This window comes from Scyliorhinus canicula, chromosome 1, assembly GCF_902713615.1.
Source record: "Scyliorhinus canicula chromosome 1, sScyCan1.1, whole genome shotgun sequence".
In the NCBI taxonomy this organism is placed as follows: domain Eukaryota; kingdom Metazoa; phylum Chordata; class Chondrichthyes; order Carcharhiniformes; family Scyliorhinidae; genus Scyliorhinus; species Scyliorhinus canicula.
Genome location: NC_052146.1, coordinates 236798270 through 236816444, shown reverse-complemented (window position 1 = coordinate 236816444; position 18175 = coordinate 236798270). Strand labels below are relative to the sequence as shown.

At 44.0% G+C, this 18175-nt stretch overlaps 1 protein-coding gene and 1 long non-coding RNA gene across 30 annotated transcripts in view; one reads left to right on the top strand and one right to left on the bottom strand.

Moving 5' to 3' along the window:
* The window catches only part of LOC119972565 (girdin-like), a 649171-nt gene extending 636544 nt beyond the window's left edge, over positions 1-12627 (bottom strand). For 25 of the 29 annotated variants that reach the window (XM_038809527.1, XM_038809601.1, XM_038809654.1 and 22 more), the window contains exons 1-2: positions 12027-12626; positions 11803-11903 (exon numbers count right to left, since the gene is read on the bottom strand). In XM_038809527.1, the coding sequence (XP_038665455.1) occupies positions 11803-11903; positions 12027-12086 (161 nt within the window). In that variant the 5' untranslated portion in view covers positions 12087-12626. Of the gene's footprint in view, positions 1-11802; positions 11904-12026 lie in introns of all 29 variants that reach the window. The other 4 variants (XM_038809673.1, XM_038809681.1, XM_038809689.1 and 1 more) reach the window with 1 other exon arrangement.
* Positions 12628-12714: 87 nt separating this feature from the next.
* LOC119972656 lies at positions 12715-13634 on the top strand. Its single transcript, XR_005462131.1, has 2 exons — positions 12715-12874; positions 13226-13634. It is a non-coding gene; the product is annotated as an uncharacterized LOC119972656 (long non-coding RNA).
* The last annotated feature ends 4541 nt before the right edge of the window (positions 13635-18175 follow it).

The following is an 18175-nucleotide window of genomic DNA, read 5'->3' as shown; positions in this document are numbered from 1 at the left end:
CAGGCACATGACCCAACAGGGCCACGAAACCCACCCAAACCCGCAACCAGTGAAATAATAAAAATCCCAACATGATATGATAAAACACCCAAGTAAACAGATAACAGTCCCGAAAAGCAGACAAGAAAAAACAGAACAGCAAAAAAACAGCGTCTAATAGAACCAAAAAGCGAAAGGATATCAAGGAGAACAAAGCCTTCGGGCTGTGTACAATGTTCCCCAGCCCCCAGTTCAAGTCCAGCTTCTCTGCCTGGACAAAAGTCCAGGCCTCCTCCGGGGAGTCAAAGCAAAGTTGGCGGTCTTTATAGGTGACCCACAGGCGTGCCAGCTGCAACAGGCCAAAATTGACCCCCTTCTTGTGGAGCACTGCCTTCACCCGGTTAAACCCAGCCCTTCTCTTCGCCACCTCCGCACTCCAGTCCTGGTAGATCCTGATCTCTGTATTCTCCCACTTGCTACTCCTCTCCCTCTTCGCCCAACAAACCACACAGTCACGGTCGACCAAGCGTTGAAAGCGGACCAGCACCGCCCTGGGCGGCTCATTCGGCCTGGGCTTCCGCAGCAGCACCCGATGGGCACCCTCCAGCTCCAGGGGTCCCCGCAACGAGCCCTCACCCATCAGCGAGTTCAGCATCAGGACCACGTAGGCCCCCAAATCCGAACCTTCCAGCCCCTCCGGGAGGCCGAAAATCCGCAGGTTCTTTCGGGCGGAGCGATTCTCCATCTCCTCCATCCTTGCCAACCATTTCTTGTGAAGCGCCTCGTGCGACTCCACCTTCACCGCCAGGCCCAGGAGTTCGTCCTCGTTCTCCGAAGCCTTCTGCTGCAGCTCCCGAATCTCCGCAGCCTGAGCCGTCTGAGTCGCCCCGAGCCTGTCCAGCCCTCAACTGCTCCAGGATCTCAGCCTTTAGTTCCTGGAAGGAGCGCAGCAGCAGCTCCTGCTGCTCCCTCGCCCACTGCTGCCACGCTGCCGGTTCCCCGCCCGCCGCCATCTTGTCCTTTCTGCCTCGCACCTTCTTCTGCCGCAAAGTTGATTTTCTGGTCGCTCCACTTCTAGTCCAGCCCATCCACCGGCCGCCAAGCACAGAGGCTGCATTCCCACCCGGGGAAAAGTCAAAACAGCGCCGTTGCGGGCCCTTAAAAGAGCCCAAAAGTACAAAAATAGCGGGAGCCACCGAACGTGCGGCTTAGCACTGCATCGCCGCAACCGGAAGTCGAAATCTGATAACTTAATGGGAGCTCCAGCGCAGCTTAAAACCAGACTGCAATCTAACAACAAATATCTAACCATCTGTCGATGATTACATTTAAACCATCAGTCCACCAAAAACAAAGGGCAAGCTTCATATACAATGTGTGATATTAAAGAATCCAATTAAGTATTTCATGTACAATAACAAATATAGCATGGAGAATAAATCTCCAACCACAACACTTTTTTTAAAAATTGGAATATCACCAAATTAGCATGTCTATTTCAAACAAAGACAACCAAAACAAAGACTGAAATGAGCAAATGATTTTTTTTTCCCAAACAACAGTCGCCATTCAGTGCAGCCAAGATATGAAAGGAAACAGAATTTTGCAGATTTGTAGAAAAATGTATTTACTACCTTATCAAACCCAGATTACTCTCTCATTTTAACACTTGGATAGAAATTGTTTCTATTCGGAAACACGTAATCATTTGATGTGATGACACTAGGGCACTGTCCCCGAATGTGCTGTTTCCAAAGAAAAAACGCAGATTTACTTCTAGACATTGAACTGTTGTTATTTAGAAATAAGTCTCACAAACAGGAACTGTGCAAATATCGAGAATATAACTGGTTGAGATGTCCCAGACATCTCAGCAATTTTTTGAGTGCTCTTTGAATACTCAAAATATTCAAATGAACTGGAAGAGAAAGCAGATGGTTGAGATTAAAATGAGGCCCTAAGAGAATTGAGATAGAGTGGCAAACTGTATACTGTATATAAATAAGAGATTCTGCATACCTTTACACAGAAATGTTGGCCTATTGTTGCAACCAAGGCCAGAGCATGGCCAATTCCAGCCCCACTTTACATGGTTGAAATTAACTTTTATTTTAAAATACCCGAGTCTTTGGCTGCCCAATAACTAGTTACTAGGTTTGTAAATTTAAACATTATTCATTTATTAATAATAATTATAATTGAATAAGCAACAAATACAACTGGTTAACTGCCATCTAATCTCTTGACACTACCCCCCCCCCCCCAATTCCTTTTTGTTTCAGACAGATATCTTCCAGTTAGTTTCTTCTTCAGTTTAGGCTTTTGGATGGATGTTATTTTTTCTCCCAGCTTGTGATGGTTTTCACTGTAGACTCACAGGCAACCAGCATTTGAGAGAGGGGGAGAAACAGCTTCTTCTTCCAGGATCTAGATGTGCCTGCCTTCAGACAGTAAGCAGCAGAGCAAGAGTGAGAATGAGGGAGATGCTTTCACCTGGAGGGTCCAGAGGCTTCTCCTGCATTCTCTCAATAAAAGAAACCCACCAGACAGGAACCAATCGCTGTTGTTTGTCAGACAGAACACGGTCCCTGACCAATCCATTGGACATCGGCCAACCAATTGAAACAAATCCCTCCAAACTTTAGGCTGCCATAAAGTCCAGGTTCTTCTGCCCAAAATAGAGTGTGCAATTATGACAGTTCTTTAGTTCCTCACCTTGAATTCGAGGTATGGCTCCATTAATGACCCATGGACCACGAACGATAAAGACAAAAAAGAATTCAAAACTAAGGGAATCAACAGGAGGGATCATTAAACTATTTTTTGTATACTCAGTATCAGAGTGCAATTTCAAATTCTGAGGAAAAGGAGAGTCCTTCATGTCAACAGACTCACAAGCAGAGCAAAAATCATAAAGTGGTTACATTAAAAGAACACAAAAAATGTGGAGTCCAAAGGAACCAAGAATTAATCTGCATGCATTGCTGGCAATCCCTCTGTATTTCCTAACTGAAAATGGCAGTGCTTTCAATGGTCAGTATTAACTGGCAGCACCGCCCATGTCAAACACCAATATGAAATGTGTTCAGAATCTAGAACTTCAGGAGTAAATTTAGATCCCGATGCAGGCATATATAATCTTTGCCCACCATGTTGATCATTTTTGGAATTGTTATTTTTAGAAAGCTAAAGTTCATGAAATAAAGTCAAAAAATTTTCAATTTTTAAGACAGACTTGATTTTCGATTAAAGTTCTAAAAAATGAAAGGATCAGTGCTGCCTCACGGCACCGAGGACAGGTTCGATCCCGCCTCTGGGTCACTGTCGTGTGGAGTTTGAACATTCTCCCCATGTTTGCGTGGGTTTTGCCTCCACAACCCAAAAGGATGTGCAGGGTAGGTGGATTGGCCACGCCAAATTGCCCCTTAATTGAAAAAAATGAATTGGGTCCTCAGACATAGAATTTACAGTGCATGAGGCCATTTAGCCCATCGAGTCTGAACCAGCCCTTGGAAAGAGTACCCCACTTAAGACCACACCTCCACCCTATCCCCGTAATCCCACCAACCTTTCGTGGACACTCAGGGCAAGGGCAACTTATCACGGCCAATCCACCTAACCTGTACATCTTCGGACTGTGGGAGGAAACCAGAGCACCCGGAGGAAACCCACGCAGACACGAGGAGAGCGTGCAAAGACCATTCAGTGACCCAAGCCGGGAATTGAACCTGGAACCCTGGAGCTGTGAAGCAACTGTGCTATCGTGCTGCCCCCTAAATTTATTTATTTTTAAAAGAAATGACAGGATTAATGGTAAAAACTGCCTTGCTGCCATTTCCATTGGCAAAAAAGGTTACTGACATTAAGACAGATAACAAGAATTTGGTTAAAATGGTTTACTTTTAAATTGATTATATGCAATTTATAATGACAGATATAGCTGCTTTTTTAAAAATGCATTCTGCAACACTTGCCAAATCCAAACACTTTTCAGTTGAGATGCACAAAATAATTTTTTTAAAAGATGCTATTTCATAATTTGCTTTTGAAAGTCAATTCGATCAAAGTATGTTCATGTTTTTTCTACATATTTTTAGCTCTCACACCTCTACTCCTCTGAAAATTGATGATTTGCTTCCGGACCCCTTGCATCATCATCTTTAGACGATGATTCATGCCATTATGATACAGCATGCCATTATGACACAGCAACATTTCCCTTTCTCATCAGATAGATACCATGACTTTAATCCAAAATTCTTCTGGTCAACATAGCTCAGTAGAACTATATTAGCCCACTGAGATGGTCCAAAGTACAATTTTATCTAAGACAGCATGAAACTTTATGGCAGCAGCATGATTTAACGATGTCAAAATAATTAGTGATCCAACTGCAAAAGAGGGAAGCAGTCAGGGAAATCGGGAGAGAAAAGAATAAGGAGGGTAACACGGTCCTGGATCCGGGGGTGGGGGGGGGGGGGGGGGTGAACGGAGTCTTTAAGGAGTTCTATAGTAAGCTATACGAGTTGGAGCTCCCGACGGGAGCGGAAGGGATGAGGCAATTTTTGGACCATGACTGGTCCAAAGGTGGAAGAGTTTCCAACGGTGGAAGAGGACCTGGTGGAGGGGCTGGGGGCCCCGAATGGATTGGAGGAGATTGTCAAGGGTACAGAGGGCATGCAATCGGGTAAAGCCCCGGGGCCGGATGGTTACCAGGTAGAATTCTAGAAGAAATTTTAGGAAATATTGAGCCCACTCCTGATGACGACCTTCAATGAGGCTAGAGAGAAAGGAACCCTCCCTTCAACAATGTTACAGGCTTTGACCTCACTCATTCTTAAACGAGGGAAGGACCCGGAACATTGCGGGTCATACAGGCCGATTTCACTTTTAAACGTGGATGCCAAATTGCTAGCTAAGATTCTGGCCACAAGAATTGAGGATTGCATCCCAGGGGTGATAGGAGGAAGACCAGACTGGGTTTGTTAAAGGCAGACAACTCAATACCAATGTCCGGAGACTTTTGAATATTATTATGATGCCCTCAAAAGGAGGGGAGGCGGAGGTGGTAACAGCGATGGACGCAGAGAAAGCCTTTGACCGGGTGCAGTGGGAGTACCTGTGGCAAACGCTGGGGAGGTTCGGGTTTGGTGAGGGCTTTATTGGCTGGGTGAAATTGCTGTACCAGGCGCCTGCAGCAAGTGTATGCACAAACCGGCTGAGGTTGGGTACTTCAAGCTTCATTGGAGAACGAGGCAGGGGGGGGGGGGGGGGAGGAGAGATCAGGTCTCGCTATACGCGGATGATTTGCTCCTGTACATTTCGGACCCTGTGGAGGGGATGGGGGAGGTTCTGCGGATCCTGAGGGATTTTGGTAGTTTTTTCAGGGCATAAACTGAACATGGGAAAGAGCGAGTTGTTTGTGATCCAGGCCAAGGGGCAGGAGGAGAGACTGAAAGAGTTGCCGCTCAAGATAGTAGAGAAAAGTTTTCGTTACCCGGGTATACAGGTGGCCAGGAAATGGGATGCCCTGCACAGCCTCAATCTGACCCGGTTGGTGGAGCAAATAGAAGGGGACTTTAAAAGGAGGGACATGCTCCCGCTGTCACTGGCAGGGAGGGTGCAGACCATGAAAATGACTGTCCTCCCCAGGTTTTTCGCAACTACTACTGGGCGGCCAACAGAGCTATGATTAGGAAGTGGCCGATTTGGGGGGGGGGGGGGGCATGGGAGCAGCTGGAGGCGGCATCGTCATGTAAAGGTACTAGTCTGGGAGCTTTGATAACAGCTCCTTTGCTTTTTTAGTCAACCAGTTACTCCACAATCCGGTGGTGGTGGCGACGCTGCGGATCTGGGGACAGTGGAGGAGGTACAAGAAGGTGGAGGGAGCGTCGGTCTGGGCCGCCCGATAAGCTACAACCACAGGTTTGTCCCGGGTAGGATGGATGGTGGGTTCCAGAGCTGGCAGAGGGCAGGCATCAGAAGGATGGGAGATCTGTTCATAGACGGAAGCTTTCCCAATTTGAAGGCGCTAGAGAACAAATTTAATCTGCCGCCAGGAAAAGCCTTGAAATATCTGCAAGTACGAGCCTTCCTGAAAAACCAGGTAGTGGCCTTTCAGACGCTGCCGCCACTGGGGATACAGGACAGGGTGGTCTCTGGTACCTGGGTGGGGGGTGGGGGGGGGGGGGGGGGGGGGGGGGGGGAGGTGTCGGATATCTACCAGGAACTACAGGAGGCGGAGGAAACCCCAGTGGAGGAGCTCAAGGTCAAGTGGGAGGAGGAGCTAGGTGAGGAGTTGGAAGCGGATCTGTGGCAGGGTTAATTCCTCCTCATGTGGCAGTGTAGCCATGCTGGCCACGCAAAATGGACACTGAGCCAAACTAAAATGGAAGACTGCTGGGAAACAGACAGTTTAGCCAGAACAGCAGTCTGCAAAGAGCAGTTTGCATTCTGCAGCAGCAGAAACCAGTTTGGGCTCAGGTGAAAAGACCTTAGCTAGGTGCAAATGGCAAAACGCTTTGCATGCTAATGAGGCCATCAGACTTGAACACCCACACAATAGATACATTTGGTTCTGAATGGACACATTCTAATCAAGACCCAGACATCGAGGCACCAGAAACCTCCAAACAAAAGGACATAAGAAACGCCCCCTCCATCACGGAGACCCCCTCGCATTGGGGAATTAATCCAGTATCGATAAGAAATTGATCCAATAGGTAGAGCCCGCCCGAGAAGAGGGAAGGACAATGGAACCCCTATAAAAGATAGGGACCTCGTGTTGTCCGGTCTGTTAAACCCGTGCTCCAGCTCTGACTGACATCTCGCATCCTGACTCCAGCCGTTGAGCACCAGCCGCCGAAACCGTAAGTTCAACGCTCGCTACGCGATCCAAGCCCACTAGACTCCCAAGTACCAGAACGCTTGCTGAAGGCTGCAGACAAAACCAGGACGAAGGCCTCGTTCTCTGACCTTGCCTGTTCCTGTTAGATAAGTATTCTGTTTGCTTAAGTTTAGTTATAGCTTAGTCTCTTAGTGTGTGCATGAGTATTTATTATAACTGTATAATAAATATTGATCGTTTGAACTTTACTAATCGGTGTATCGTCTTTATTACTTTGAACTTGACCTTGGAATACTTGTGACGTTGCCTATACGGCAACTGGCGACTCCAGAGCTAAATAATCACATAGAACAGAGCCTAGCAGTGTTAAGCACACGTCGAACTCGGAGGCGTGTTAATACACTCCAATAAACGCGTTTTACGCCCATAGTAAAACGTGCAACAGCAGGCTCTGTCTAATTGAATTTAAGATGGTCCAGCGGGCACACATGACGGCAGCGAGAATGAGCAAGTTTTCTGGGGTAGAAGACAGTTGTACGAGGTGCAAGGGCAGCCCTGCAAACCATATCCACATGTTTTGGGCATGCCCGGAGCTTAGAGTGTTCTGGCAAGGGTTCGCGAGGGCAATGTCCAAGGTGCTTAACACATGGCTGGTGACGAGTCCAGAGATAGCGATCTTTGGAGTGTCAGAAGACCCGGAGTTCAGGGGGTGAAAGAGGCCGACGCTAGTAGCCCGGAGACGGATTTTATTAATGTGGAGAGACTCGAAGCCCCCCCCGAGTGTAGGGACCTGGGTTACCGACATGGCTGGGTTTCTCAGCCTCGAGAAAATAAAGTTTGCCTTAAGAGGGTCTACGCTAGGGTTCTCTCGGAGGTAGCAGCCATTCGTCGACTTTCTCGGGGAAAATTAAAATGTCAGCAGCAATCTGTGTTTTTGGGTGGGGGGGGGTGGTGAGTGCTTCATTGGGATGGTGTGGGAAGACTGGATCGTGTGAGGTAATGTCTATTTAATTGTTATTGTATATTCTCTTTTTACACTATGTTAATATTCACTCGTTTGTTTTGTTTTTATTGTTACTACTGTTTTATTATGAAAAATTCTGCAAAACCTTAATAAAAATACTTTTAAAAACTATTTAGTGATGCTTAAGTTATAGTTGCATATTACTGCAAGTCTTAAAAAAGTTATTATTTTTGAACACGCGACCTTTTGAACACGCGATATCTTACAGAACCTGTTACCAAACAAAAACAAACCGTTAGGGCTATCAAGTGTCTTTCTTTAATTACGTTATCCATTTTAACCCCCCTTCTTGCTTGTTCCCACTCTTCAGGTCCATCAGCCTATCCTCCAAACCTTCCTCCTTCTTGTACCTCTGCAGCTTCACCTTAAATGTTCATGGTAGGCTAATCATCTCAACAACCCCCATGTGGCAACATGTTTCACATGCTAACCACTCTGCAAAGATGTTTCTACTGAATGTTTATTAAAATTAAAGATCTTATAACCAATTGTAATTCCTTCCTAAAAGAATTCCGAGGTGCTTTCAACAGCTGTGACAGAAATTACACATTCATTCTAGTAACTTTTAAATCACAATCACCTTATATAAAAAAGATACTTCCCAGATGATAAGGATACACAGTAAATGCCACCTCCCCCCCACCATCAAATATCCACAACATCTGTCTATTTCTTTAACATCTGTCAACGGTTCTTTTTTTCCCCCCCTTTCTTTAAGTGTGTGGTTCTTTTTTTACTTTCTGTACGTGTGTTGGCCCGCGCGGTTGTTTAAGAGATGTTAATGTGTTAAACTGAAAATTACAAATGCTTCAATAAAATATTTTCTAAAAAACATAACTGTTAAAATATGTCATTAGTATGGTACATGCAATTGAATCAGCTTCATTGAGAGTTTGAGAGAAATTCAAAGTGTATTTGCGCATTGCACTTTACACTGCAAAATAGATTCAGGCCATCAGCAAACCATCTATATTTGACATAGATTAGATAAATAATCTGTAGGTACAATCCAAAAAAAAAATCCACTTGTGGATGGAAAAAATTAGCTCGCATAAAGTCTTCAGAGTAATACAGGAGTACTATTGCTTTCACGCACCGATAACATCAACCCATTATTTGAGTTTCTTTTATTCATTTTATGGGAAATGGGCATCACTGGCTGGACAAGCATTTTTATTGCCCATTTCTAGTTGCCTTTGAGAAGACGGTGAGCTGCAATCTTGAGCCGCTGCAGTCGAAGGAGTGTAGGTACACCCACTGTTGTTAGGGAGTTCCAAAGAAGAAACATATTTCCAAGTGAGGATGATGAGTGGCTTGGAGGGAAACTTGCAGGTGGTGGTGTACCCAGGTATTTGCTACTCTTGTCCTTTTACATGCAAGTGACCATGGGTTGAGAAGATGCTAAGGAACCTTGGTAAGCTCTTGCAGTGCATTGTGTTGATAATACACAAGGCTGCCACAGTTCGTCGGTGGTAGAGGAAGTGAATGTTTGTGGAAGGGGTAGCAACCAAGAGGGCTGCTTTGTCCTAGATGGTGTTGAGCTTCTCGAGTGTTGTTGCACTCATCCAGGCAAGTGACGAGTATTGCATTGCACATCTGACTTGTGCCTTGTAGATGGAGGACAGACTTGGGGGAGTCAGGAGGTCGAGTTACTCACAGCAGGATTCTCAGCCTCTGGCCTGCTCTGGTAGCCACAGTATTTATACAGCTAGTCCATTTGAGTTTCTGGTCAATGGTAACTCCCCAGGATATTGATAGTATGGTTGTCAGCAATAGTAATTTAATTAATGTCACTGGGTGATAGTTAAGATTCTCACTTGTCATTGCCTGGCGCTTGTGCGGCACAAATGTTACTTGCCACTTGTCAGCCCTGGATATTGTCTTGTTGCATTTGGACATGGACTGCTTTAGTATCTCAGGAGTCAAATGCACCACGAGGGGGTCAATTGAAGGGTCAGCCCTGGATATTGTCTTGTTTCATTTGGACATGGATTGCTTTAGTATCGCAGGAGTCAAATACACCATGAGGATGTCAATTGAAGGGTTCTAACGGAGATGCAGACTGTTTATAGTCTACCTCAAGGAGTTGGTCACTGTTAGCTGCTGGGGGTGGGGGGAGAGCTTGTTTTTTTGTCTTTTTTCTGTTTTTAATGGGGGCAATATGTGTTTTGGCTGGTTGTTTTACAGTTGTTTCTATTTTTGTATTTTATAAACTGAAAAAGGCTAATAAAAATATGAGAAGTCACAAATGGTTCTGAACAATGTGTAGCCATCAGCGAACATCCCCACTTCTGATCTTATGATGGGAGGAAGGTGGGCATTGATGAAGCAACTGAAGACGCTTGGGCCTAGGATACCACTCTGAGCAACTCCTGCAATGATATCCTGGAGCGGAGAAGATTGACCTCTAACCACTACAATCACCTTCCTTTGTGATGACTCCTACCAACGAAGGGTTTTTCCGCTGATTCTTATCAACTATTTTGCTAGGACTCCTTTATGCCATATTCAGTCAAATGCTGCCTTGATGTCAAGAGTAGTCACCTCTACCGTAAAGCTCTTTTGTCTAAGTTTGAACCAAGGCTGTAATAAGGTCAGGGGCTGAGTGACCCTGGCAGAGCCCAAATTGAGCATCTATGAGCGAGTTGCTGTTAAGAGCCGCTTTATAGCACTGTTGATGACCCTGGTCATCAGTTTATTGTTGATCAAAAGTAGACTGACAGGGCGGTAATTGGCAGGATTGGATTTGCCCTCTTTCCAGTGTACAGTACATACCTGGGCAAATTTCCACATTGCCGGTTCGATGCCAGTTTTATAGCTGTACTGGAACAGCTTGGCTAGGGGCGTAGCAAGTTCTGGAGCATAAGTCTTCAATACTATTGCCAAAATTGTCAGGTTGCTTCATCTTTGAGGTATCCTTCAGCTATTTTTTGATATCACGTGGAGTGAATCAAATTGGCTGAAGACTGACATCTGTGATAATGGGGACCTCTGGAGGAGGAAGAGATGGATCATACACTTGGCACTTCTGGCAGAAGATTGTTGCAAATGCTTCAGCCTTTTCTTTTGCATAGATGTGTAGGGCTGCCCCACCATTGAGGATAGATATTTGTGGAGCCTCCTCCACCAATAAGTTGTTTAATTGTCCACCATCATTTACAGCTGGATTCTGCATAACTGCACAGCTTAGATCTGATCCGTTGGTTGTGGGATTGCTTAGCTCTATTACTTATAGTGTCTGATGTTTGGCACGCAAGTAATCCCGTGTGCTGTAGCTTCACCAGCTTGACACCTCATTTTTAGGTATGCCTGATTTTGCTCCCAGCATGCCCTGCTGCACTCTGCACTGAACCAGGGTTGATCAACTGGCTGAATGAGGGATATGCCGGGCCATGAGGTTACAGCTTGTGGTTAAATTCAATTCTGATGTTAGCCCACAGTGGCTCATGGATGCCCAGCCTCCAAGTTGCTCGATCTGTTCAAAGTCTATCTCATTTAGCATGGTGGTAGTGCCACACCACAAGATGAAAAGTATCCTCAATGTGAAGACGAGATTTTGTCTCCACACAGATTGTGCAGTGGTTACTCCTACCAATGACCGTGAGCTCAATGAAGCTGTAGCAACTTGATCAGATTTTTTCAGTTACCATCAACTATATATGCTATTCGAAATCGTATGGCTCCACAGAATGCAAGGGAGGAGGGCGCGGAAATAGCAGCACAAAAAGGCAAACGGAGACCTTGGCCCGTAGGGGATATCTTTCCATTGAAACGTAATTTCGGAATTCTCTACGGATTATCCGTCTCATCGTGGGGACGTCAAGGACCTTGGGATCGGCTCAACTGGATAGGTAAATATCCCACATATTTCCTGCATTTTAAATATGCAATATAGAAAAATACAAAAACACATCAACTAATTTTCTGAACACAGCTATAAGCGTATACTTACATTTGAACCATGATGTTACTGAGAAATATGCCGTCAACCAACTCCATGTATTCCAAAAGCGCTCCATCATTTGCAGGAGCTAACGCCCCGAAAGTCTTCACCTGAAGGGATGGAGGTTGCAAATGAATACAAATTCATTTCAATACAAGCATCTTAAGTATTTATATAACCTGCACCCTCATTTGCAATTAATGAAATGAAAGAAACAATCGAAAAGTGCTTACCCAAGTTACCAACGGATCAGACATAAACTGCTCCAGAAGCGTAGTAAAATCGTTCTCCATTTTCAATCAACGATAAAGAAACAGGGGTTTCTTTTAAACTGTAAAATCCACTGCTGTTGCCTGTCGTCGTTCTCCTACTTTTAGCATCCTAGGTACTGGTGAAATCCTATTTCAGAGTATCCATTTTAAGCGAAGGCTGCTGAAACCTTGATCATTTGCAATGCAACCGAAACATCACCAAATTCATTTTAGTGCAAAATGTTGATGTAAAATACCATGCCTACATCACTTTAGGAAAACCGCCTTCTTCCTGCAGCAGACACGAATTCCAATGGAAAGCTCTCAGACCACAACCATCATCTTCCCTCCTGACAGATTAACACAAAACACGAGATTTGAAAAACGTACTTATTTCCCAGGAAAATTGAAACAACGCTCACTACTTGTCTACCTTTTGATTAAAAGGATACATTAAAATAAGGAGAACTGAAATTTGACGTTTCAGAAATAAATGCCAATATCTCCAACGGTCTTTCAAATACCACTACACGCTTCTCCGCAACTCCACTGAGCTACAGCACGAGCCGACTAACGGCCGTGGAACATCACTCACCGAGCCCCATCACCGCCCTGCACGAGCTTCTCTCACGCATTCAAGCATCCCAAGTCTAACGATCAATCCGCCTCGCCCCTCCCAAGATGTATCGCTCCGCCGTCTTGTTCTGCGGGAGACTCATGTGGAGAGAAACAAGTTCGTCATGGTCGAGCATTTTTATCGCTCAGGCGAAGGCTGAGTAATGCTCGCCATTTATGTGAAAGATTATGTGTATTCTATGTATTGATACAGGGTAAGATTTTGAAATGTTTTTTTGGTTATGGGGTGCTTTACTTTGTGCTGCATCGTTTTCATTCAGTTATGTGCGAGCGATTTTCGGAAAATGAGACTAGGATTGCTTTGATTTATAGTCATGTAAATCATGATTTTTCGAGAAAAGGTAACATTTAAAAGTTATATAGATCGAGCATAATGCACGCTTCAAAAACAAAGGATCAATAGTGACGCCTAACGGTGCGGAAAACGTAACATTACCGGAGAAACTTTCCATGTAAATGTTATTCTAATGTCAACGTTAATAAACATTCCAAATGCTCAGCTAAAAATGTATTTTACCCTTATTCATCAATTTTATTTCGTTCAGGAGCTAATTCTATCATCTCGATCTGGAGCCAAGGAAGACAAAAATACAAGGAAAAACACAGCTGCCGTTTCCTTTCCCCTGGAGCGGAAATGCTGAAAACCATTGATTGGAACAGACCGTTTGCAACCAAGTTTACCAGTTATATTACTGTGGACGCCAGACCACCATATAGTGTGTTTGTATGTAGATAATCTCCGGTGTAGGTCTACTGCGGCGTTGCTCGCGCATTATCAGAATGAATACAGATCATAATAATGCAATAAATAAAATTTGCTGATTCAGTATGGTATATAGACTGGAGACAGACTATGGCACATTCAGGATACTGAAAACATGTACTTGTAATATTTTACTGGCTGTCTTAGAAAATTTTCATAAGGGCAAATAAATATATTCTTCCCTCCTAAAACCTTTTAACTAGCTATTTGCAATATAAAATGTATTTATGTAACAAGAATAATTCACATGGAATTCATAGCACAGAAACAGGCCATTCAACCCAATTGGTCAATGGTAATCTTTGTGTTCAACACCAGCCTCCTTGCATCTAAAATCACCTCACCCTGTCAGCATATCTTTTCTCCCTCTTGTATTGAAGTAGTTTCCCCTTATTCCCCCACAAGCAGCAAAGTGATAATGACCAGGTAATTTGTTATGTGATAATGATTGAGGAATAAATATTGGTCCATGACATCAGGGAGAATTCTCCTGCTCCTTAATATTGTGCTTGGGATCTTTTGCATCATCTGAGAGGACAGATGATGTTCTCATCCAAAAGCCAAAACTTTTGACAATTCGGAACTCAGTCCTCAGTGTCAGCTTAGACTATTGTGCCCAAGCCTTGGACTGTGACTTGAACCCATCACCTTTTAACACAGAGGCAAGTGTGCAAGCCACTGAGCTGCAGCAGACTTTTGAAAATAATTTTCTCTTGGATGGCTCTCTGAGAGATAACTAGAGTTTTATTTCTCATTTCCTTTCAAAGTTTTTATTTATCAAATATGTGAAGGGTAGGCGATAGTATTGAGTTCAGATTTTAAAAGTTTCTGGGGAAAGGGATTTTTCCTGAGTTATTTATGACATTTAATAGTGGCTATCAGTATGGCCGCTGGTCAACAGCGGATCCAAACAGATCAAGAATCCTCCACAATAGCAGTGGAGCATTTTGGAGAGCACAGGTCCAAAGTCACCGGCTTCTGCCCGGCATGCTACACCTAACATTTGTCATATGTTTTATATACTTCAGTACAGTGCTTTTTGTGAAATAGTATCAGAATGACACTGAGTGCAGTAGAGACATGCAATACAGTTAGCAGATTGTTGGATTGGGAAGATAAATGTGCAACGTTAAGGACTCGAATACTGAGGTAGTATGGGCTGAGTTAAGAAACAGGAAAGGAGAGGTCACCCTTTTAGGGGTTTTCTATAGGCCTCCGAAAACTTCCAGAGATGTAGAGGAAAGGATTGCAAAGATGATTCTGGATAGGAGCGAAAATAACAGGGTAGTTGTTATGGGGGACTTTAACTTTCCAAATATTGACTGGAAACACTATAGTTCGAGTACTTTAGATGGATCCGTTTTTGTCCAATGTGTGCAGGAGGGTTTCCTGATGCAGTATGTAGATAGGCCAACAAGAGGCGAGGCCGTATTGGATTTGGTACTGGGTAATGAACCAGGACAGGTGTTAGATTTGGAGGGAGGTGAGCATTTTGGTGATAGTGACCACAATTCGATTACGTTTACTTTAGCGATGGAAAGGGATAGGTATAAACCACAGGGCAAGAGTTATTGCTGAGGGAAAGGCAATTATGATGCGATGAGGCAAGACTTAGGATGCATCGCCTGGAGAGGAAAACTGCAGGGGATGGACACAATGGAAATGTGGAGCATGTTCAAGGAACAGCTACTGCGTGTCCTTGATAAGTATGTACCTGTTAGGCAGGGAGGAAGTGGTCGAGTGAGGGAACCATGGGTTACTAAAGCAGTTGAATCACTTGTCAAGAGGAAGAAGGAGGCTTATATGAAGATGAGACGTGATGGTTCAGTTGGGTCGCTTGAGAGTTACAAGTTAGCTAGGAAGGCTCTAAAGAGAGAGCTAAGAATAACCAAGCGAGGACATGAGAAGTCTTTGGCAGGTAGGATCAAGGATAACCCTAAAGCTTTCTATAGGTATGTCAGGAATAAAAGAATGACTAAGGTAAGAGTAGGGCCAGTCAAGGACAGTAGTGGGAAGTTGTGCGTAGAGTCCGAGGAGATAGGAGAGGTGCTAAATGAGTATTTTTCACCAGTATTCACACAGGAAAAAGACAAAGTTGTCGAGGAGAATACTGAGATACAGGCTACTAGACTAGAAGGGCTTGAGGTTCATAAGGAGGAGGTGTTAGCGATTCTGGAATGTGTGAAAATAGATAAGTCCCCTGGGCCGGATGGGATTTATCCTAGGATTCTCTGGGAAGCTAGGGAGGAGATTGCTGAGCCTTTGGCTTTGATCTTTAAGTCATCTTTGTCTACAGGAATAGTGCCAGAGGACTGGAGGATAGCAAATGTCCCCTTGTACAAGAAGGGGAGTAGAGATAACCCCGGTAACTATAGACCAGTGAGCCTTACTTCTGTTGTGGGAAAAGTCTTGGAAAGGTTATAAGAGATAGGATGTATAATCATCTGGAAAGGAATAATTTGATTAGAGATAGTCAACATGGTTTTGTGAAGGGTAGGTCGTGCCTCACAAACCTCATTGAGTTCTTCGAGAAGGTGACCAAACAGATGGATGAGGGTAAAGCAGTTGATGTGGTGTATATAGATTTCAGTAAAGCGTTTGATAAGGTTCCCCACGGTAGGCTATTGCAGAAAATACAGAGGCATGGGATTCAGGGTGATTTAGCAGTTTGGATCAGAAATTGGCTAGCTGATAGAAGACAAAGAGTGGTGGTTGATGGGAAATGCTCTGACTGGTGTCCAGTTACTAGTGGTGTGCCACAAGGATCTGTTTTGGGGCCGTTGCTGTTTGTCATTTTTATAAATGACCTGGAGGAGGGCGTAGAAGGATGGGTGAGTAAATTTGCAGATGACACTAAAGTAGGTGGAGTTGTGGACAGTGCAGAAGGATGTTACAAGTTACAGAGGGACATAGATAAGCTGCAGAGCTGGGCTGACAGGTGGCAAATGGAGTTTAATGCAGAAAAGTGTGAGGTGATTCATTTTGGAAGGAATAACAGAAAGGCAGAGTACTGGGCTAATGGTAAGATTCTTGGTAGTGTGGACGAGCAGAGAGATCTCGGTGTCCATGTCCATAGATCCCTGAAAGTTGCCACCAGGTTGGGAGGGTTGTTAAGAAGGCTTACGGTGTGTTAGCTTTTATTGGTAGAGGGATTGAGTTTCGGAGCCATGAGGTCATGTTGCAGTTGTACAAAACTCTGGTGCGGCCGCATTTGGAGTATTATGTGCAGTTCTGGTCGCCACATTATAGGAAGGATGTGGAAGCATTGGAAAGGGTACAGAGGAGATTTACAAGAATGTTACCTGGTATGGAGGGAAGATCATATAAGGAAAGGCTGAAGGACTTGAGGCTGTTTTCGTTAGAGAGAAGAAGGTTAAGAGGGGACTTAATTGAGGCATACAAGATGATCAGAGGATTAGATAGGGTGGACATCGAGAGCCTTTTTCCTCGGATGGCGATGTCCATCACGAGGGGACATAGCTTTAAATTGAGGGGAGATAGATATAGAACAGATGTCAGAGGTAGGTTCTTTACGCAGAGAGTAGTAAGGGCGTGGAATGCCCTGCCTGCAACAGTAGTGGACTCGCCAACACTAAACGCATTCAAATGGTCATTGGATAGGCATATGGACGATAAGGGAATAGTGTAGAGGGACTTTAGAAGAGTTTCACAGGACGGTGCAACATCGTGGGCCGAAGTGCCTGTACTGCGCTGTAATGTTCTATGTCAACACACATCTGGAGAACTTCCATAGAAGCTCAAATAGAACAGAAAGAGGGATTCAATCCATCACATCTATGTCTGGATTTGCAGTATATGCTTCAGAATTTACTTCCCTTTTCCCACATTAAAAGCTTGGTAAAAGATATTCTTCACAGAAACATATTTCTCCTGAAGCTAAAAGATCGTTCTACAACGGCAACACTTAACTCGTCATTTGTATTTAATGACATAAACAGTAAAATCCTTGAAAAAATATTTTTTAATTTGTTTATACAGCTTTACAGTTGATATTTGTTAATTGTGTAGGTCGACAGAAAAATGGCTTTGAAAATCATGAAGGAAATACCCAGCATATGTTAAAAATTGAATTTAGCTTGAAAACTGACCACAGAAAATGGAGTTTAGCTCTTGATCCAAGTGCTGGGGAAAAAAGCTTTAATTGAAGCTTTCAGCAATTTAAAGTTATGAAAAAGCCACAAGTAATTAAAACCATAAGACTTCAAGGTTAAAAGCATCAGTAGATTTGTGTTTAAACTACAGATATCCCTATTGTACGAGAAGCCATTTTCCCTAAATAAAACCACTTAAGTAACACTTAATGGTGAATAAAGATCTCACATCTTGCCATTTTTGTGAAAAAGAATTCTGAAGACTTAAATTGGTATTAATAAACCGAGACACAAAGTGAGACATGCTATCTAATCTAGTCTTTCTGAGTTCACTTAGGTTCTCTTTGTTCTGTAAGAATGTTTACCTAGCAGATGCAGAAAAGAGACTTTACATCCTATTAAGACAAGGAGTGAAATATCAAGGGCTGGACTCTCCGTTTCTGAAGCTACGTGCCGTCACCAACAGAGATTCCATGGTGTTTCACGATGGGAAAATCGGCGCAAAACCCTCACTGCTTCCAGTAACAGTGAGGAGCTAGCACAGTGCCACATGAAACACAAACGGAACGCATGGAAAACGATCGGAGAATTGCCGGGTCCCCTGCTGTACATGTGCAGGG